We start from the raw sequence: 23,247 nt of genomic DNA, 5'->3' as shown, positions 1-23,247 counted from the left end.
TCCCGTCCCTTTCCCTTCCGTGTCTGATATTCCGCCGGCAGATCGATTATCTCACGGGAACATGGGACACGGTATATCGTCTCTTTGAGGGTTTCATCATTCCTCCGCGGAGTAACCGACGAGTAACCGATTTGTCAACGTATAATCCACCGTGCGTTTCGGGAATCGTATTTTCCAGATAATTAATACGTCTTCCCGTGTGGCGAACGTCAGCTATTTGTAAAAATAGAGACGTACTTGTTCAATCCTCGTTTACCCTTCTGTGTTTGGTGATAAATTAATAATAACTGTCAAGATGTTATCGCATTACATTCTTTTATAGATAATAAACAACACAGCGAAGAGATAGCAGAGATGGTAATAATTTAAGCGACGAGGACGAACTCTACTCGGTTAAATCGTGATAACAGTAACCCCTGAAATTGGGAATCATAAACGTACTTAATTTCGCGACAACTTTATTCCCTGTCATAAATTTAATCTTACGTCATCGTAAGAAATTTGGGGGAATCCCGACAGTGGAATGGCAGCGACTTGGAGATCGTTTGTTTCACTCGTTGTTGGGGTTATCGTCCGTTTATCTTCCACGAGTTCCGCGTTTTCCCGGAGCGAATGTAAATCATCGATTATCGCGGAGTCAGTCCCGTTGTCGTCGAGACAAACAATTCAGAACAATCTTACGCGTGAATGCAAGATTTATAAAATACGCTTTGAAGTGGAGATCCGATTCGATGGCCGCGGTATTCCCAGATGAGGCTCGCCACGATAGAAATGTTCGGAATCTCGTTGACGTGATTATCTTTCCCATCGCCCAGAGCTCGCGCAATCGCCGACCAGATAATTACGCTATAAATCAGCTGATAAATAGACTCCCGCGCGAGCGCGCGTGTCACGATGTCGTCGACCGTCACTATGCGTCGTCGTTCTTCGCTGTCACCGCATAGTAGAAGTTCGCAATTAGTACGCTGGCAAGAATTTTACTACCAACGTTCCGCGGACAATGAACTTCGCAGTACATTCGAGCCTCGCTCAAGCGTCTCTTTAATCTCTCGAGTAAATGCGGCGAACGTAAATAGGAACGGTTTCACTTAATCATCGCGTTCCGAAGAAGTCGGAAAAAGATTTATTCCGAAATCCTTGTACCTTGTGGAATTGAATGCTTCCTGCAAATATGACTTTCGTTCTTGTCGACGCAACCGAGTTGTTCCATGTTTAAACCGAGCTATTATAGAACATTTCAAAGACTTGATATCGAAGAGGTACCGAAGAGGTACCGATAGATGTACCATTTGAACGAAAAAGAGCGAAACGGAAGATGGAAGATCACGGTAAACGACGAGAGTGAGAAAAAGAGGGATGCCGGCGTGCGGAAAGAGAGAACGTCGGCTGGACGGAGAGAGGAGTGTACATTCTTAGTTATCTGATCAGAGACTTAAGGCTACTTTGAATGAGATGAATGCCTTTACGTGTCTCTTGCGCGCGCTTACCTAGGCACATCCATTCGCTCTTTCATTTCAAGCAGTCCACTGCCCTTTTCTGGGTGGCTGCCCTTTCTCCGTACAACTACCGTATCTGTCACTTTTTCTACTCTTTCTCTTCCCTATCTTGTTTAGTTTATGAGCCTTTATAACTCGTGATTTAAATTTTTCACATGCGTAAAAATTTTGCAAGCATCAAGCGTATCTTGGTTTTTATCGGCAATGAATTCTTGCGAGTCTTATATCTTTAATAAAATACGCTAATGTATTTTAGATTTAAAGAACATGCAATTATAATTCAATTCATTAATTTTTTATATTTTTTTTATGAAGTCCTTGTGTGAATTTTATCCAATAAATGTCATTCTTTTTTGAGAAAATTATCCCTTCGATCAAAAATTTCGGCGAAAATTATTATATTTATTCCAGTTAATCTAATTATCTCTCATTAGAGAGTCATGATTCATTAAAAACGTCACGCGCTATGTGCTAACGTGCTAACTTGAAGCGCCATTTACCATATCTATATGATGATACTATCTGTGATGAGATGAGACACGTGAAACGCGACAAAGTGTCTCCGAGGACATCTCGGGATGAAAAAGACGAACAGAATGAACACTACTCTTCGCATAACGGATCAACGATTGGCGCTAATTTAACGAGGTATAAATACAGCTGGAGGGCGTGGAAGACTCGAGACGGAGGAAGCTGGAAAGACTTTGAGTAGGGTTCATAAGAAGGAGGAGGAGGAGGAGAAAGATGACGAAGGGGGAAGGACGCGCTTTGGAGCCTGGCGGCGAGATAGAGGTGGTTGGACCGAAGGCTGGTTAGCTGTTTCGGAATGACAAGTTCATTTTATTAAGACGCCTTCAGCTGCATTATGGTCGTCACGTGTTATTCGCGGACCTGCAGCCGACCGGAGTTACCCATATCCTCCGCGAAACGAAAATGTGTGCGTGCGTACGCACGTGTCCACGAACGTGAGCACGCATACCGATGCAACGATACGGTCCACGAACGGACAACCCAGGAACAGGAGGGAACATATATGAGTGCCGAGTGTGAACGGATATGCCGCCTTCTTTGATGTCTCCGTCTTCTTCCCCAATGAAAAGAGAAACAACGACGACGAAGAGAGAGAAAGAAGAAAAACGCGACGACGACGAAAAGCGCGACAAGAAATGTTACAATTTCTTCTCCCTTTTTTTCGCGGTCTCTCTTTCTCTTTCTTTCTCTTTACTTCAACTTTCTCTTACCTACGCCTTAACTATTCACTTCTTTCTTTCTTGCTCCAGTGTTCTATGAGTGAACGAGATCAATCGAGAACTATTACGCTTTATACCTCGAATGTTTTTACTTTATACTTATTTTTCTTCCACAACTTTCGCCGCAAACAACACTCGCTTATTTCCTTTTCCGGACATTTGCAAAATAAAGAAATTCGAAAGAAACTTTTCACCGTACAATCACCGTGTTTTCTCGCTAGAAAAATTTGCGGAACTATATGAAATAACTACAAATACGATATATATAAAAATAAATATAAGATAATTATTAAAAAAAATTAAAAACACGTAATACATTATTTTCAACAGTTGAATTTTGCATGCCGTGCTATTCAATTTGGAAATTGTACGTATTTATATTTTTCGTTAAATTTTTAAATCTTGAAATATAAATAAATTATTAAAGCATTGTGAATTTTCGCACGTACTATATTCCTATGATCGCGCGTAAATAGATACCCCGGAAGTTGAAAGGTTAAATGACATAGCGTTCAAGATTTCACGCCGTACCATTAGACATCTGTAGATAATCGTCGGAGTACAATAATCCGTTATACCTTTCGGCGGGTCTATTCTCATGCGGCATTTATTACGCGAATGAAATAAACCGTTTTTACACCCACTTTCTAAGTAACGTCATAACTCGCGAAATAATGCGACAACGCTTTAAAAAAATCTTAAGTGGATGCGAGGAAAAAATATAAGTTGTAGCGTGAGCGCGAAGAACTTTTGATAAAAGATCGCGATGAGCAAGATGATGACAGTACCAATTCAGTGCTTTCTTTCGCTCTCTTTCGCTCTTTCCATCTTTTTATCTATCCCTCTCCGAGGGATACTGGAATAACCCGAACAAAGTAACCCTATAAATACGCACCCGCCATGATTTTTTCTTTTCTCCTCCTGCTGGATATCGGAGCGAAAAAATACTCCTATCATTAATCCGGAATTTAACTCGCTCTCTTTTTCTTTCTCCCGACATTATTCTTTTTTTTCCGAATCTCTATCCTGATTTTCCCGGACATTACCTCTCACTTTCGCACAAAAGAGATTCTGTGATCCTTCTTGTATTTGATCGAATCACAGAAACGTTTTTATCTTCGGATAAGTAAGTACCGTTTTATTCTTCTTTTCTTTTGTTAATCTCTTTAGAAGTCGATAATAATAATTTGTCCAATAAATTCGATTAATCAGTATACAACTATTTTTTAGACCTCTCCACATGATATTTCACGAACATATCATCCGCATTCTGTAGACATTACATCGTGTTGTTTCAATATCTAAACAACTGTGAGTTGTGTTTCAAGCATGAGCAATCTCTGTCTGAATTATGCTATCGCATGATCACACAATATGATTAAAACTTTGCTTGTATGTTTTATACATAATTCATTCTCATAGGAGTGGAAGGATTAAATATATTATTTCATAAAATTTGTAAAAAATAAAACATTATATATATATAAACCATGAAAAGTATAATAAAATATATAATTCCTTTTGCGTGTATATATTATGAAATTTCTTATTCGTTCATTAGTACACTAGGCATTTATACACTACTTAGGCATTACTTATAAGTATTTGTCTTTACTTGTACATACTTGTATTGCGTCGTATAAGTGATAGAATCTGTAAGACATCGTATAAGTAGCTTGCGCAAAATCGCTTTTCGTCGTTTTGAAATTATGTATGTATGCAAACGGATATTAATTACGAAAGATTGTATCCGAGACATCACTAGCAACTAATTAGAAACAGAAATTGTACTTTTTAGCCTTCAGAAAACAAACAAAGAGAAATCTGAAATACATAATCTGGCGGATTCCATGTATGCATTTGAGAGAAATCTAGCTATACTAATTAATTATCATGCTAATTAATTATTATGTCAATGTGATTTCCTAACATTATACGCGAAGAAGAAATTCTTCTCTGGAAGCAAAAGACGATAAGAATATAAAGGAATCCGTAAAGACTAAGACGATTTCAAAGCCGATACTATGAGCGAGTCTCTTCTTGAGACTCTTCTTGAGATCTTTACATCTTTTACGACCGTACGGCATTTTTCTTTCGCACAATTTTCATCGATGGCCGTGAAATTGTTGTTATCGTCCTGAAACCGGTTTGCTCCCTAGCGAGTATATCTGCGCACGGTCCTTTAACTTTTATCTCCTGCGTCTCTTCGCTTGCTACTGCGCTCGTAATATCAAATTTTTACGTGTGTAAATTTTCTCGAAGGTATCGCGTGTTCATACGTGCGGGATTTTTTAATACTACTATCGCGAATTATATGTAAATAAAAGTACCAGTACGTGCGGATGGAAAAAAATTACTTTTAATGGAATAAACTTACATCTCGAGAAAAAATGTAACGATAAATTAAGGGACCGGTGTTGCATATACAGTGCCCATTTATGTATAATCAGATGTAAATAAAAGATAAACTATTATATTCTATTAGCTTTTGTGCTTTATACATTTTAATTGCAATATCGTCAAACTTTAATCGCAAATTGCTTACAAAAATTAATTGGAAATGAAATGATGCTGCATTGTTATTATTGGAGAAATTTTTCTCCTTTCTCATTGTTTTTCTCTGTGAATTATAAAAAGAAAAAATAAATTAATATAACAAATTATATATTTTATTTTTCATGAATCTATTCGAACGTGAAATGGGTATACTTTGTTTCTCAGCGACATGAGAGGGAAACGGTGGCATGCGCATAACTATTCTCACACAGACGCGAGTTGAACGTGCGGGTCTAACGCGTATTCACGCACTCATACAGAGCGTACGCATTCTTTTATTCCGAGCAATAGCGTATGAAGCGTCGTCGGTGCGCAGGTGTGGGCGTGATCACCTGCTCTCGTACATATCCGGACCTTTGCCCTCCCGCTGTTTTCAACCGGCGCGGCTAGTGCTACATATTTCACTCGGTATTTCACCAACGCGCCAGGTTTAATTTTCAACGCCAGCTTTTCGGTGCCGACGTAATTTCTGAGAAATGTGAAGCGGTGTGTATATGAACGGGATTACGTGTTATCATCTGCGAAAGCACGATTCCTATTTGCGTGGAATGCTCGCGTGCAAGCATATGTAGGCAAGATTTTATGACGCATCACTATTTGCCAGATGCCAGAGGTCAGATCACTTCTCTGATTTTCCTCTTCAATTTTTAACAATGTGTTTCTATTTTTAATGCAATGTGTGTAAAAAATGCAAGTGTATTATTATACGATAAAAATTTGCAGATTAGTCAATATGACTTAAAATACTCGAATGAATTTCGTCGACCTCGGATGATTGCAGCGATGCAGTATCTTTTTTTCGGCATTTCATTATCGTTTCCGTAATTCTTCCACTCTTCTTATCTTCCGCTCCTCCCCCTTTATCCTCGATTTCAATCCCTTTTCGCTTCATTCTTCGCCGCTGTTCTTTCTTGCCTACTGGCTTCTTTTCTTTCCATTGCTTCGTACGTTATATCGAAAGCGGCGAACGAACGAAACCGTGACGTCGCAATTAGCGAAATTGCTAATTTACAGCCTTTTTAATCAAATTAATGAGAGGGTAGACGTGCACTTTTATGCCCCCGTCCAGTTATTTATGGTTTATGGTAACTGCCCGAAACGGACCCGTGCGTCCATCGGTCGTGGCCGGGACTTATGGCCGCCCCTTGTGCAAAACTCGCTTCCCGGACGACCGCCCTTTTTCCCTTCGTAGGACCTCGCTCGCGCGCCTTTCTTACGTTCTTACGTTCTTTATCACTTTCTTCTTGTCCTTTTGCCCGTTTGCTTCTTCGTTTACCCGCCTTCCGCGTCTGACCGTTCAAAGCGGACTTACGACTGCCTAATTAACAGTGTGTTCCAATCGCGAGGGGTCACCGGCTTGTAATTTTTTGTCACGCGCTCCTCTGAATACTGTCTGGCTGCACATGTATGCCCATGCTGTTCATAAGGAGTTGAAACAATAGTAATTAAGACACATATATGGAGAGATTAAAATCTTGTAACATTAAATATGTAGTTTAAAATAATGTTAAGAAATCTAAAGAATACAATATTTATTTATATGAGTTTTCCTGACTATATTTGTAAATAATAATTAATATAAAATAATTTATGCTAGTTGAAATCTTATTTGAATATTTGATTTATTTGGTGAGAATTGGAAATAAATATTTCAAGAGTATGAATTTTTTTCGTTACAAAATTCTAAAAAAATTAACTTTCTTTCTCGCTAATATAACTCTTTTTTTCAGTTAAAGATTTTGAAACTTGAACTATGCTATTGTCCATCCAAGCAGATTAATCAATAGAAAACTTGCAGAGATTAGGTCGGATTGATTTTTTTTGTGAAGCGTCGTGACCGATCGACATTGTCCGTCTTAAATATTTTTTTAATTACACATTTAGATGACACCAACAGAAATCGCGAACCATGTTGCTTAAATTCGGTTGTCCGAAATATTTATCTCTCATGTCTCGAGCCTCTATATATCGTTTTTTAAATTATAAATTACTTCCGTGTGCTCCCGTAAGCCACATCGAATTTCTTCTCTAGGAGAAATACTATCCCGTCTTTCGCGATTTGTGACGCTGACTCTAGGAGCTCGATTCCCATTGTATCTGTAAGCCCTCTATAAGTTTAAATCGCGAACTGTAAACTTCACGAGCGGCTTTTCATAGGTTTGCTTCCAGCTCGAGAGTTAATGTGCATCACGACAGTCGTCATTAATTAGTCTCGCATTTTAACGGCAGTTCGTAATGAGTTCCTTGCTAAGAGCGACAAGGAAGCTCCAGAGATGTTAGAGATGTTAAACGCTTGTGTCACAACGTACTTTTTATCTCTAAATTGTTAAATATACATATATATTTTAGGAAATATATTTCCTTCCTTTCTCAAATTTATTCAATCAGCAAAAGTCTTTCATGTTACACGATTCACTCAAGTCGCGATGGAAATTCAGAACTTATATACATAAATACATGTGTATGCATGTGATCTATCGTCGAGCAGATATAATTCACAATCGGCAAGATTTCAATGCATTGTTTCGAGCGAATCGATTCTGAAATAAGAAAGTAGACGGGCAAAGAGATGCGCGGTCGCCAAGAATCGAGAGGCCGACAGAGACTGATACGAGAAACGCAAGTTCTCATACACAAGTAACGCGAGAGTAACATGCGTATATCGCTCAGAGAACAGAGATGCGTACATAACGACATAATTCATTAACAATTCGATTCACGGGGAACAATCGGATTCATTAGTACCCGTGGCATGGTCTTCTCCGCTCCGTTCGTCCGTCAGTCTGTCTGTCTGTCGGTCTTCTCGTCCGTCTTCTCGTTCGTCCCTGAGAGGTATAAATACGTCTCTTATTGCCCGACTCGCACGATTATTCGTTTTACCAATCAACGCTCGCGGTTATATCTCGCTCCGGTGAGCGAAAGCGCATCCACAGAATCTCGAATCGATGAAGGAACCAGGGGAGGGGGAAGGAATTCCGCCCATTTCTATTCGAGAAACTCTTCTTTCTCTCTCTTCTCCTCTCCGGTAGCTTCTTTCTCTCTTTCCTCGCCTCTATCTATCTCTCTGTCGTGGCATCAGATGATAGACGCGGGGGCCTACTATGTGGCCCGGTCGACCGATACATCTTACGCCAGGAAGATAAATACCCGAGCGAGTACCCGGTTGAGGATTTAGACGAACAATCGGCTAATGATGTCAAGGTTGAAAAGTCGCTTCGTTAAAGTAACGAAGCAATTTCGAAGGTCCTTTCTCGTGGATCCCTCCTATTCTTTCTCTTTCTCTTCTTACGTCTCTCGCCAGGCTTGCGTGCCGATGCGCGAGGTGGCCTTCCGCGTTTTACATAATTTTAATATCTCTCGACAGTTGCACCTCGAGAAGAAGGAGAAGCCATTTTGCGGCCACGGACTATTTTATGTCTGAATGGCGTCGGCCATTTGTTTCCCGCACGCACGAATAAAGGAATCGATTATGTCGGCCATCGGGCCCCTCGCGTGGTACTGAATGGCCGTCGATTTACTCGGGGTATGTTGGCGCGCACCGCCTCTGACAACTCGGGTGTGGACGCCTTAAATGTATGCAGATTGCCCGCGGCGTGATATTTCGCCGGTGCCTTGTGTTCACGCGACAAGTAAGACGTACGCTTATTATTAATGTCCCGTATTTGTTGCGAGAAGCTGTAGATATTTAAATATATAAATGTACTATCTCTCTCAAAAATTAACATAAATTTTTCAAGTACATTTTTAATAGTCGGATCGACAATTTGCCGGTTTGCTTAAGGATTTAAAATGATTATATTTTTCTTATTTTTTTCTATTTTTTTCTTGTGTTACAAGCACGGACGAAAAGTATTCGAAATGATCATTATATTTTATAAATAACGCAAGTCAAAAATTTCTTAAGCACATAAATATTTCTAAAATAAGAAAATATATTAATTTTTGTCTCGTGCTAAAATTTCTCGTTTTTTAAATATTATCATATTACATTTGAAATAAATGTTTCGTACGATCATCATTTCTGTACAAGTCGGGATTAAATGTGATTTCCAATCATTATCAAAACAATCTTATAAATGGCAGACACTCGACACAAATAAATCCTTCACGATTTGAAATTCGAGAAGAAGATGCATATATGAGGAAGTAAATGTGATAGTAAAAATATAGGTGGGAGGATTAGTTGGAAAAGAAAAAGAGAAAAAAAGAGAAATTTTGCTTCGAATGCTGTTGAATAATTCGAATTTTGTCCAATGCAATACAACAACGGTCCGATGTCTGTCTGTTTGTCCATACACGCTGCTGCCGGTCCATCCATCCATCCAACCATCTATATTCTCGCTCGCGGGCCATTCGCACTTTGCCAAGCAATCCTCATTCCTATTTATCACCCCTTCCTCTGCCGCTCCTTCTTTTCTATCAGCCTGTTCTTCCTCGGCGCGTCCTTCTTTTTTAAACCCTTCGACTCCAATTGGTTTCTTTCGAGGCCTCTCATTCGAATGCCTCTTTCGTCCTTTCTTTATTCGTCTTCTCCCTCTTCTTCTTCTCTTTCCGCGAGTCTTTGTTGCTTTTTTTCTTTCCTTCTTTCTTTCATTCCATCCTACGCAGATACGCAGATGCGAATTTGTTCTCCCGTGCTGTTTCGTTCAGTCCAACGCATTTTTTTTATTTCTGGCTACCTCAGGGAAGGGAATTTGTGAAAGAAAGACGCACGACGATGTCCGAAAAGAGAGCTACCGAAACATCGGCTGGACCAAACATTTGCACGCTTTGTTGCACATGAGAAGAGAATGTTCGCGATCCGACAGCGTGGAAAATCGATCGTTAGAATCGCCTATTATTGCGATTCTCTTATTCTCCACAATTACACCCTAAACATGCACGAAGGAACAATCTATATTCCATCCAATTAACTTTTGATTCATAATAAATTTAAAGAATAATAAAAAGAAAATATACATGTATAATATGCTGCACAATATAATACTGCTTGCTTTAAATAAGAAATGACCAATTAATAATATTAAAGTATTTTTATAGATTTTGCCCTTGTCGCGCGCAACATTAAGCTCAATGTCGTCATATTTTATTATATTTATCCCTTCGACGAGAAATTTCGTTTGCCGCTGAAAACCTTTCCCCGTTGTTTTTCAGTGCTATAACGGAAAATTACATTCCCGTTTCCTTAGGATATTACTGAATTTTTTTCATTATATATCACTATAATGCGGCATTATTTCTAAGATCTTCGACGGTAATCACGAGCGATTATTGTCCCGATGGCCACCTACCGAGTATTAATAAAGCCGAAGAAAGGTGGCTGCAGGTCGCCACGTTAACCCCGACTGCGAGGCTTGACGTAGAGGAATCGAGATTTCGGTCTTGTCCGAGCCACCGTTGGGTGGCTGGACCCGGCCAAGGCCCTAAGGGAATATCATAAGGGAATAGCCCGCGCGCGAGATACGAGAGGGCCCTTCCAGGAAGAAATAAGCAGGAGAGAAGCCTTATCGTTTGTGATCGCCAGCCCCGGTCTCACAATCAATACTTAGGTTAATAATGAGGCTGCAGCATTCTCTGACATTTTATTATCATTATTATTTATTGTTAATTCGCCTCCTCCTGAGCCATGCCTGCCATGGATGGTAATAACACCTCGAAAAGAACAATGCGCCCGTTGTTATATTGGCGGTCAAAAGGAAGGCAGCAATGCCGAATGATTTGCATTCAACTCCGATTCTTGTTGTTCGACTGTCAGTGTATTTCGCAAGAGAAAGTGTCCTTGCATTCATTTTCAATTATTATTACTTTTTAAATTATTACACGTACGGCAAATATACATATATATAAAATGTAAAATTAAAAAATTCTATCAAAATTTTTAAAAGAATGGTATGTAAGTCTCATACTTTTGATCTTCGAGAGAGATCAAGCCTTCGACGAGTTGCGAGAGAGCGAATATGCGAAGGGAAACGACTTTTCTTTTTAGCTGTGCCCAGCTTTTGCAGAATATTGTTAATCCCGGCCTTTGTGACATTTCATTGTCCCGCGTTCATGGAAGACAGCACAACGACATATCCATTGTCACCGCGTGTCATCTAGGCAACTTATTCTCTACTAACGCTCCTCCTAAAGGAATAACTGTTATACTTGCACAAAACGCATTTTTCACGAGGGCAAAGAACCATCTCGACTACGCTATTATTCACGATATTGGCACTAATAATATAAAATATCAAAAATATCAATAGCTCTTTCAGGATCAAAATTATAATGTAATTTTTATTATATAATTTATAAAGATATGGTTATTATTTTCTGAAAATTAATTGTAAATCGAAGACAATCGCCTTATTTGTAATTTTTATTCGATTAAATAATAAATAATTTTGACGGTTTGCTTCACGTTTTAATCCCTACTTCGCGTAGCTGATCGTGAAAATATACTTTAGTGTATCTTGCGAGGATAATAAACGATGCGCGCGCGCGGCTTGAGGTCTTCGCATTTTCAATTAGCTTCAGTGACGATGGCTCGTCGGTTCCATCGGACACTCACGCGTGATTGCGATTAGAGCCGGCTTAGGCAAGGTATCAACGAGATATTGAATCGTTCGATAACTTAGCGCGGACCAGCTGCACCTTCAAAGGCGGGACAAAGCAGGAAGTATCCGATCTTTCACGGTGCTTTCTTGGTCGACAAGTCTGGGAGGGAAAGAGAAAACGAAAGAGAGAGAAAGAGAGAAAGTGAATGAGAGAGAGGAAATAATAACTTAAAATCTGCACGCTTATGAATCGACTACACTATAGTGGAGGATTTCATTTCTATAAAACGTGGGTGGTTTCGCGCTTGCTGGTATTAGTACCTAAAGTTACCTAGTCATAGACCTGAAACGCCTACGATAAAGATACTTCAATGTCCAATTAGCAAACAAGAGGTATTGTCGCATCTTCTTGCATTGTGGTAAGATGTTGCAAAGAATGACATCTTAAAATGGGTACACTTGTGGCATTTCACCACGTATAATCTAAGAGTAAAATTGAAAAAAAGAAGGAAAAAATTATCGAGAAGTCTTCGATCAATTCAATAGAACATAGTATTGTCGGATTTCGTTTTAGTATTCAGTTGCGAGAAGGGCGTCGAAGCTTTCGACAATTCAATTGTCACTTAAGAGCGCCGTCGTGTGTGTCACATAATTAAGGCGAAGCACAAGATAGGATTGTATTACTAGTTCCAGCCTTTTGTACGCTCTCAAGTCGTACCTCTTGCGCTCAAAGTTCTTGAACTAGTTTCGCGAAACTGGTGTCTGAAAGTTCTGCACACAGTGACAACAATGCCGTCTTCGGTACTCAATCAACGTACATCCAATCGGATCTCTTGTTCCGTCTTTACACAGTTCGACGAGATAATTTTCTATAGTTAACTATTGCTATATTACGCGTAGAATAAATGTTAATTCAAATTTTCTATGCAACAAGGTAGAAATTAGTTTCTACCTTATATCTGTTTGCATTATCAATTTAAATATTGATAAAGAATGCAGTGATATGTATATAATATATAAAAAGAATTTAAATATTTGAAAAGTTTTGCACATAATAATTTTTACTGTAGATAGTTAAAGTAGAATTCGTGGCAATACAGCTTTGCAACGTGTATTCGAATGGGCGTTTCTCTATGTAACGAGCGGTGACGAGGTCTAATACCTTATATCACGCAATCCCTTCGCGAATCCGAAATAGCTTAAATCCATCGCAAACGTCATATAGAATTTCACTGAAGCGAGAAACGCTGAGAATCGCGTTCTTGATTATCCGTCACTGTGAAGAGGTCGCTTGAAAGGCGCGGATGCTTCAAACGTGAGATATTCCTCAATGCATTTATTTCTCTAGTCCGCCGACGACACAATACTTGTGTCGTTTCGCAACGAGATTACAGTCACGTGTGTGACGTATCTGCGGATTAATGTGAAGTGCCACGTGATCAACCGTTTCTAACTCGAAGCTCTTCATGCACGCTCGGTCGACAATTTCAAACTTCTTCGCGTACCATCCAAGTTCAGTCGGCGATGCTTCAATGACTAATCAGTGAATAGCCTCTCTTTAATAATATTTTTCCTTCTCTCTCTTTCTTTCTTTTTTCTTAATTAAATTTTGCAATTGCTTATTGTCGACGGTGAGATGGACTAATCCGCGATCGCAAAATTCCGCCAAAGCGACCGTAAATAATCGTCAATTTTAATCTCGGTAATCTTTTACAGCCGACTCTGAATATACCGATGTGAGTTATAGTTCTAGTCGAATATAAACCGTAAATACGATATGTACTTTCATATAATTCTAACCACGTTCTTATTTTATGATCATGGTGGTTTTTCTTGTGTACATGAACGCGCCAATCGATACTCTTTCCACGAAATTCTCTTTTCGCAGAGTCAATACGCGTATGATACAATCTCATGTCATATTTCATATTTCATATAAATTCAGTGGAAACTATATTTATCTAGTGTTTGCAATAGAATTAATATATTTACGCGACGATATCCAAAGTACAATGTCCTTTTAAATGAAATTTCACTCGACAAAAAAAACTTCTTTGTCGAAACCGATTTTATTCGCTCGTTTGTCATGAAGTTGAATCACGTCATGGCATCAAGTTATTTTTATCAAGAATCAATGACCGGCCGAGTTTATTTCATTTCCCATAACAAATATTTGTAAAAGAATCTCGAAGACATATGGAAGTCTCTACGAAGAGAATGAGGGATGCAGCGGTAAACGTTAGTACGTCGCGAATTAATTAATGATTCGTCCATCCTATGCTTAATTGATATACGCGCATGCACGATTAATTTATCGACATCTCCGAGATGAAACCTTCCACACCATAATCATCGCTCTCGGCGTCCTAGGTGCTTAAGTAGTCATTATTATAGACGATATAAGAAGGTATTTCATGCCCGCGCACATAATATAATTAATAATAATTGCAAAACCGCTTTGCAAACCGCGACCCCGAATGTCCAGTACGGTTATTCACGTCATCGAATACGAGACATTAATTTAACATTACTTAATTCGACGTTATTTACTTGTGCAATAATATTTCTAGTTGATAAAATCTGTAAAATGCTGATATTAAATCATTGCAATTAATGTTTGATTTTAATAATCATACTGAAATAATATACGCTTAAAAAATGATGTAAAAGATTGATAATATTTTGCTGACAAAAGATAGTGTAATTTTTATCGATGAATGTTATTGCGATCAAATAATATTAGAACAAGAGAGTATTATATATTTAAATCTTTACATCTTTAAAGGAAGTAATCTTTTCTTTTTCTATGCTTCTTGTTTCGTTCTATCTCTATGATATTTATTAGTTCTGAGATCTTCAAACATACTTAGTAGTAGATCTTCTTGCTTGACCAATTCAACTGGATACAACTGTACACCGCAAATATTTACTGTCTGCGAGTCTTGACCGGCGAGAGTGTCCACGACGCTTGACGTACTTATCGTCGAAACTTATTTTCTCTTTTTTTATTGCGAGGTACTACGGCATTCCGATGATAAAACGAGCCGTGTAAAGCGATTAAAAGCACAGAAGAGAGCGCAGATAAGATTCGACAATTTTTATCGGCGACAAAACAGGACGACCGGTGATCGTATCTCGCGAAAAGATGCGGATATGGTAAAATTGCTTGTTACCGCATAACTTCGTGATTATTAATTAATGCGAAGATATGCGCGACGCACGCACGCGGAACGCATTCGTGAACATATGACAAAGCCTGCCTCACCACTTCTTGAAATAAACTGTCAACGTGAAAACTGAACCGGTGCTGTGCAACGAATGCTTTTCTCCGGTAAAACGAAGACGCCTGAAGCGTTGCATCCTCGACTCTTTTTTCCTCTCTTTTAGTCTGTTTTCCTCGTTTATTTTGACCACGCTTTGCGACGTGCTTGCCTCGAGAGGCTTAATGAAATATGACAAAAGGCAAAGACTTGCTTGTCTTAGAACGAAGTCTTTGAACATCAACGGCTTGTAGAATGTACATTATTCCCGTATAAAATAAATAAAGTAGGGAACTCTATTTAAAAAGAATCCTCTCGGCGAGATTATCAAAATTGGTTATCAAAATAAACCTGCTTAACATTTTAAATATTATCTTTTAGTTTCCGATGCTTCTTTAAAAAATTAAATTAAAATTTATTTAAATTTACATATATATAAAATGTTTTCTTTCTCAAATTTTTGAGATTGACTTTGTCAAAATTTTGTAAGGCTTAGTGCGCAATTTTATCTCCGTAAATATTCTGTAATTAATTTTCGTCTCACGAAAGATTCAAAATTTCATCAAGGAATACACTTCTGCTACTGATTCGCATTTTTTTCAAGCGCATTGTACGTACGCGAGGGCTATTTTTTTTTTCTTACGATGACGCCTGAAGCAACGGGTATCTCCCCTTCCCTTCGTTTCTCTTGGCCGGCACATACGGCGGCTCTTATCTCGTACGCGTATCATTACTCAATGACGAATGCCTCCGCCGGCGAAAAAATCATTAAGAACGCTCATCCATTATGGCAGCCGTGAAAGTCCCTGTGGCCGCCGTTGCCGCCGCAGCCGTAGCAACACCTTCGTTTTAGTGGCCGCGGTGTGGCCGAGATATCTTTCTTTTCATTATAGCCACGCCTGATCTTCGACATGAACGAGAATCGATAGTCACTGGATCGGTGGGAAATGATTCGTGATGGCCAGTATTCTTTCTCAAATCGGCATGCTCAAAGAGAAATAGCTCGAATTATGTCAAACATGTTCCTTTCTTAGACGTTTAAAACGAATTCTTCTCTATATTATTATTTATTAATCTAATAATATATATTTTTAACTCTTGAGAATGTTATTTATTAAAATAGTTTATTTCTATATTTATAAATATTTGTCATATTTAAGTCATACTTCATTTTCTATTTACGTCATTAAATTTATATTACAACTGTTAAAGATAATCATCTCTTTCTAGTAATTAATTAATTTTGACGTGTTCGCATACATTTATGATGTAATAATGCCGAACTTGATTCAGATCACTGGCTTTACAGGCACTGTAAAATAATTAATACGATGGGTTGAAGCATCTAGGAAAAATAATTATCCGCGGATACCTTTACGCGTGTAAACACGCAACTGGCGGCTTTAGCGGTTTGTACGCGTCAGCCCAGGTTGGAAAGCTTGACGTTAATGAATAGTGGTAAACCGATCCGGAAATAATGATCCTCAAAATAGACCGTCTTCGAATATATCTGATACTTTTCACTCGTTGTAACGGGAATCGCTTACTTTTGATCATTTATCATCTATCCAGGATAGTGTAGATATCATTGCTGAGGAAAATGAATATGATTGAAATAGGAAATAACACATAAATATTTTAGTTTTCTCAAAATTTATGTACAATTGATATATAGACGATATATGATCCGCCACCGAAGTTTTCTGCGCGTAAAGTTGGCGCGAGACTATCTTTTGCTATAATATTGTCAAATAAAAAAGACCATACTTTCGATATAAAAATGTTGCCACCGTAGTTACGTGGAGACGTCGTAACATATCCTACATCTTCGACGAGAATCGATCTTAGCTTATTCGCCCATAAATAGGCATCATATGTCAGAGATCATTGACCCATCCCTAGCAGATCGTTCTCTCCGACGAGAAGAAAGGTCTTCAACCGGTAAGCATCTGCACGGTGCATTCAACGACGTGTATATACCGCTATGTGCACGGATATACACACAACGCGGGACAGATATACACAGGACGTTCTTGCTGCAATACGATAAAAAGGCTATCCACGAGAAATCCCTTTCTTACTCCAGACACACCGTTAAATAGAAATCTACATGGACACCATCGGCATCCAAGCCGGACGATTACGGGCGACAACGGCAGGTGAGGAGCGAAAGAAAATAAACGAGGATGAGGAAGATAAGTACCGCCTGATCGCAGCGGAGGAAATGGTGGGCGTAGGGTAATATCGTAAGGAAATTATGAGACCAAGGAAACTAATACATCGAATGTTCTCGAGAGGAAGAGAATGCGTGACTGATACCCTGTGACAACGACTTTAATGGCTGTACCTGACGCGGAAAAGACGAGTTGATTTTTAAACGTGCCATTTCCAGATTCCAGGGCAAAAGATGTTAAAGTTTGTATATCATTGTCGAGATTCGCTTTCGAATTTAAGTCACGATTACCTTTAACTGTTATTGCTTATGAGTATGTTAATTACTAGTACAATAAACATTTTTGCAGCATTTAATAAATGCAGAGCAATGAGTTGATAAAATATATCAGCAAAAATAGATGTTTATATGTGTAAGCCACAAGAGAGAGAAAAATAGAGAGCACACATTTGTGAAATTAGTATTCAAATATTTTATTATTTATATAATGCAAAAATAATTTAAATTGATTATTCTCTTAATATTTTAAGAGAACGAATATAGGCGCGGATACTGACACGTTATAATTTCAACAATTACCGATATCCTCAAAATATATCAAGATATCTCAAAGTACCATCGTATCGTTTCGATATATTAAATATTGGAAAATTATAATTTGATACAGTGACAGTCTAATATAATTTATTTATTAATTTGATTATTATCGTCAGGTATAAATGCGAGCAATCAATATTACAAAAATATTCACATAATTATTAATAATACACACGCGCAATTTATTGTGTTTAACTTACTCAAGATAAAAAAAATTTCTTCATAGCTTAAAGACGATACTAGAGATATTTTCATGATAATCTTCGTATTATATTTGAATAGTTTTATTTTTTCCGTAGAATCGATAAATTTTATTCGCATGACGAATGCGATATTATTGGATTTCTGATCGCTTCCAGATCGCTTTCGAGTACAAAACGAATTATTGCCGTTGGAAACTCCTTGACTTTTCGGCGCACATGAAGGAACTAATCCCAGCTTAAGACCTAATACCGGCTTACCGCAAGCATAAAGTCGTCTCAAGTCGTGTCCATCTTAACGCGCGGTAGCCAGTCGCGTTCAAGTTCATCTTCGACTCTTAACCCCGTTGTCACATCGCGACAGAGTCGTAAAAGGCGAACTAGCGGAGTGCTTTACACATAGAAGGGTGTTTAAAGGGAAAGTCGGATAAGAATGTGAAATGAATTTCGACTTTACGATCGAACATATATCATACTCGCGCGGTCCGGAAGCCGATTAGCGGGAATAACTTAATTTACAAATTCGAATGCTTGGTGCATCGTCCTTTCGTTCTCCACGAAGAATACGTGCCACGTTAAGAAATTAATTTATAGCATTCGCGAGTAACTAGTTGCTCAATCATACTTTATTAGGCTATCGGAAGCACGCTTGAATTACGATCGGCAAACTTGAATTAAACGTTTACACATCGATTATCTTTTAATCGAAACGCATCGACGCATCTAAAACCGAGCGCGCTTTAATTGCAGGACCAGCAGTATTCTACACCCAATGGATGGCTAACGTAGTTATATGATTTCCAATTGGCTTCCGATCTCTGAGCACCCGGCAGATATTCCTACGGTCGACGAGAAACGAAGGGAGAGCATCAAAGCTGCTCGACAAATTAATACTTCGATTTTTTGCACGGTCATCCGTGAAACGAGTGATAATAATAATTACCGGCCGACGATAGGCATCAATCCCGTTAGGAATTACACGTTTACAATCATCGCTCCTCAAAGTCGTCTTCATAACGAAGTTAATGATTCAATTTTAGTAGGAATCGCATTTTTTTGCTTTAGCAAACGCAGAAACAACTGTCTGAAATTTCTCAAATTTGCATAAATATATGTCTATATTTTTTTAAATTTTGACTTTACTCTCGTCATACTCGAAAGCTTAAATATTATGCGTACTTGTGATAGCTCGCTGTTTCCTTGCTACATTTATCGTTTAATAAACTAACATTTTTCCTGCGGTAATGCGAGAATCATGCTAACAGCACACACGACATCGTAGCGTGGATTTCGTGATTCGGCCGAAGGTGTATTTCCAATGCAGCGTAAAGGAAGAATAAAGGGGGCGAGCGCGGTTCATCGGCGCCAGGATCAGCCACGAATACGAAGGGCTCGTCCAGGCCCTTCGCCAACTCACGTTTCGCAATATTTATAAGCCGCATTTCAATGATATTATTCCGAGCCGCTCCATTCGTATCGTGCAAACATCCAAGCTAGAACATTCAACGACTAGCGGAATCTAACGCTATAGAAATTCAAATAGTGGACCTATCAGATAACGTATTTTTAGATTTTGACTATCATCTTGGATAATTTGGAAAAACTCAATTTGATTCATATCGTATCGAAGTTTGTTTAATGATAAAGTTTAATAATTATAACTTTTTAAGAATTTCGTACATTTCAAAAGTTATAGAAGTACGTTGCGAACAAATTATGCTCTCGAAATATAAGTGTTATATTATACATGCAACGAGAATATAAACGTTTAATGTGCGATATGTAACCATATTACTTGATCGTTGTAGAACATGCCTCGAGCATACCGCTGATATATTTTCGTACATTTACTCTATGTTGCATCTGACACGAGACACAGAGATGCGCTTGGATATCAGAATCTTGTTAGAAACATGGTTCAATATTAATACAACACATTCCGAACATATCGTATACGATGCGACCAAATTATTATCATATATATGCTATTTCCTATGTTCGTTATTACGAAATAAATTGAGATAAAATATATGAGATCAAAAGGCAAAGTTTGAATTTGTAATTATCAAACTATATATAGCAAATATTAAAAACTATAACTATATATATTATGAGAATATATATATATATATATATATATATATATATAATGTTTCAGATTTTATATATTATATTATTTAATAAAATATTTATGATTTTTTGATACTTTTATATTATATAAAAAATAATATAAAATATTTGAATATTGTTTAAGATACACAATTCTTTAGAATTATACTATTTCATATATATATGTATAAAAAAAGAAAGCTTCATATTGGAAGCAAATTATATATATTTTTCATAATTTGTGTAATTTTTTTTATTAAATATTTATTTAAAACAAATATAAATTTTATTGAGCGCAATATTTATTATTTGAAATATTAATTATACTTTAGACATTATTCTCTAAGATTTTGATATATTCGATATGTTTGGATATTTTACAATCTTATGTTGAACCATCACAATTCTGCCATTGCGTATCTCTTTTCTTTCATGAGTAAATGTTAAATTATTTTTTATTATTAACTGCAAAATTACATATTTGCTAATATGGAAAGGCGATTGCATTCTATTTCCCGATATCACCTGTACGAAACGTATCTTATTGACTCCGAGCAATCAGCCCGTTGCGATCTTTTCTTTCGTTTGTGCTTTAGTTCATATTAAAGCTGCTATACGAGCCTGCGTATTATGAATTTACAGTGAGCGGGATGCGTTTGCACACGTGATGCGTTTGCGATTCACGAGATGGGACGCATCGGCTTTATACACACCTTCGCAGAATGTGCGAACAAGTGCAAGAGAGGTGATACACGCGCGTATCGCCTTTAACGTGGGAGATGTTCAGGTTTCCGAGTCGTGAATACGTTAGGCGGATTACGTATTATGATGCCCTATTGTATACAAATACGAATACATACCTTGTACTATATGGGCATAGACACGAAGATAGCTTTGTCCCGTGGAAATGCACCATCGACGCTGTTCGAACGGTCCTTGAGCTTCTGCTTCTGCTTTATCTTCCAGGGTCGGCATGGAAAATTGCAGTCTGTCGTGAGACTTGGAAGAAAAGCCTTTTTCTGTTAAAGAAAAAAGAAGATAATATAAAATCATTATATATATATTTATAACTTCATATATATATTTATAACTTCAACATATAGATAATTAAAAATGGGTAATTTAATTACATTCTAGAAGAATGTAAAATAAATGCAGAGGGAGATTATTCTATATCATCACATATCATTTGTCTTGAAATTGCTTGTTCGTTATCAGATCTACACAAGTTTTTGCAGTAATTTAAATAATTACAATTTATTTATCTCATTCATAATTAAAGTATACTGTAATCCTCGGCTTAAAATATGTACAATATAATATACTTGATAATACTGTAATATACTGTAATATACTGTATAATACGTGAGATAATTTAATTTGTACGATAAAAATTACATTTTCATTAAAAATATTATTTTTCATTGATCGGAGATTGATCTCTGGACATGCGTTAATTATGATATAGCATCGCGCAATTATACAGCTCCGAGAGTTTTCTGAAAATTATATCTGTTCCTCGAATCGGCCACACGGTTCCTCCTATTTCTTTATTCCAATATGCGTGATTCATGCGTAGGAACCGACCCGTAAATCAACGAGTGCGCTACTGCTCGTTATAAACTCTCATCTTTCAACTTCTCCGTTTCTTCTTCATCGTCGACCGTTTCTCTTGCCTCCTTGCGATCCGATCGAAATTTCGAGGGAGTCGTTAAATCATCCGTGGGCCACGGTGTTGATCGGCACATTTTTTTCTTACCCTTTCTCTTCTCATTCTCGGCGTTATGATTGGAAGAGAAACACGAGATTAAAGAGATACTAACTGGAGAACAAAAACCAACGAATCTCGTTAATCAGTACGTTCGAACAAGATTAATTTAGCTACAGACTTGAGGAAGGTATAGCCTAGAAAGTTTCGCTAAAAAAGACTATTCGCAAATTGATCAAAGTGTTTATAAACATTTTGCTTTATTGACATGAAAAATTATATTGATATTTATCATCTACAACAAGAAGGCAATGATATTAGATCAATATTATACATTAAAGAATAATGAAAAAAGCTCTCACTTTCATTTCCTATGGGAGATATAAGAGTGATTGATTGACGGTGTATATATTCTTGATTCTCCACCCTATCTAATCTAATGGCGCGGAAACCGTTGCTATTTTCTAAGTACTTGAAATGATAATACTCTTTTTCTAATCAAGGAGAAACACGTTGCTCGACACAATTATCTAGACAGTACATTTATAAGATTAACGTAAAATAAATTAGCCCCTCCCTTCTTTCCGATTAATCTGTTAACCCTGTCACAGATTTATATGTTATATTATTTTGTGAAAAATATATAGTAAAATATACAGTAAAAAATATATAGTCTGTGAATACATATAGTCTATCTAATAGTATGTCTAAAAAAATCTATTGTTTAAAAAACTTACTCATTAAAGATCCGCCTACGATGTCAAAGTTTGATATAACCGTACAAAATTATTCGCCATAAAACATTCTAATGAAGATACTGGTTGAGCAGAAGCACGTAATAAGTGAGTTAATCAGTTTTTGCATAAAGTCGTCGCGTTTGAGATCGAGATATCGGCAGGATCGATCTCTAGTTACGGAAGGGAAGACCTGTGCAGAAAAAGCACACCCGTGCACACCTGAAACCTTATTGCATCCTTTTCTTCGCGATCGTGTCTCCTGCATTTTTGCGCCCAGCAGCTTCTTGCTACTAATAACAGCCGCTTTGCAAGTGTGAAATAATTACTTCGAATGGCATCCAAACCAGTTTCACCGACAAGATTAGCATAAGTGATCGAAATGATCAATGAGCCTGTGGCCTCCGCGCGACGTGACTCCTTCCTCCGCCCCCTCTTATTCTTTCTTTCTCTCTCTCTCATCTTCTTTCTCAATCTCCTCACGTGCGGTCGCTTTGCTCGTTCGTCGAGCGCATATTATTCTCGCTTCCTAACTGCAGGTAAAAGGAGGAAAAGGAGGACCTCTCTTTCTCTCTTTCTTTCTTTCTCTCTCTCTCTCTCTCTTTCTTTCCTAAAGGTAGGTGAC

General features: G+C 37.7%; 1 protein-coding gene across 1 annotated transcript in view; it reads right to left on the bottom strand.

Annotated features, from left to right (window-relative positions):
• Positions 1-23,247, bottom strand: part of LOC112639779 — a 77,496-nt gene that overhangs the window by 45,192 nt on the left and 9,057 nt on the right. Inside the window, exon 2 of the mRNA XM_025414861.1 lies at positions 21,041-21,199. Within this exon, the coding sequence (XP_025270646.1) occupies positions 21,041-21,199 (159 nt within the window). The remainder of the gene's footprint in view (positions 1-21,040; positions 21,200-23,247) is intronic.

The sequence above is a fragment of the Camponotus floridanus genome, unplaced genomic scaffold (assembly GCF_003227725.1).
Source record: "Camponotus floridanus strain SB8 unplaced genomic scaffold, Cflo_v7.5 scaffold9, whole genome shotgun sequence".
NCBI classification, from domain to species: domain Eukaryota; kingdom Metazoa; phylum Arthropoda; class Insecta; order Hymenoptera; family Formicidae; genus Camponotus; species Camponotus floridanus.
This window is presented reverse-complemented; position numbering and strand designations above follow the sequence as displayed.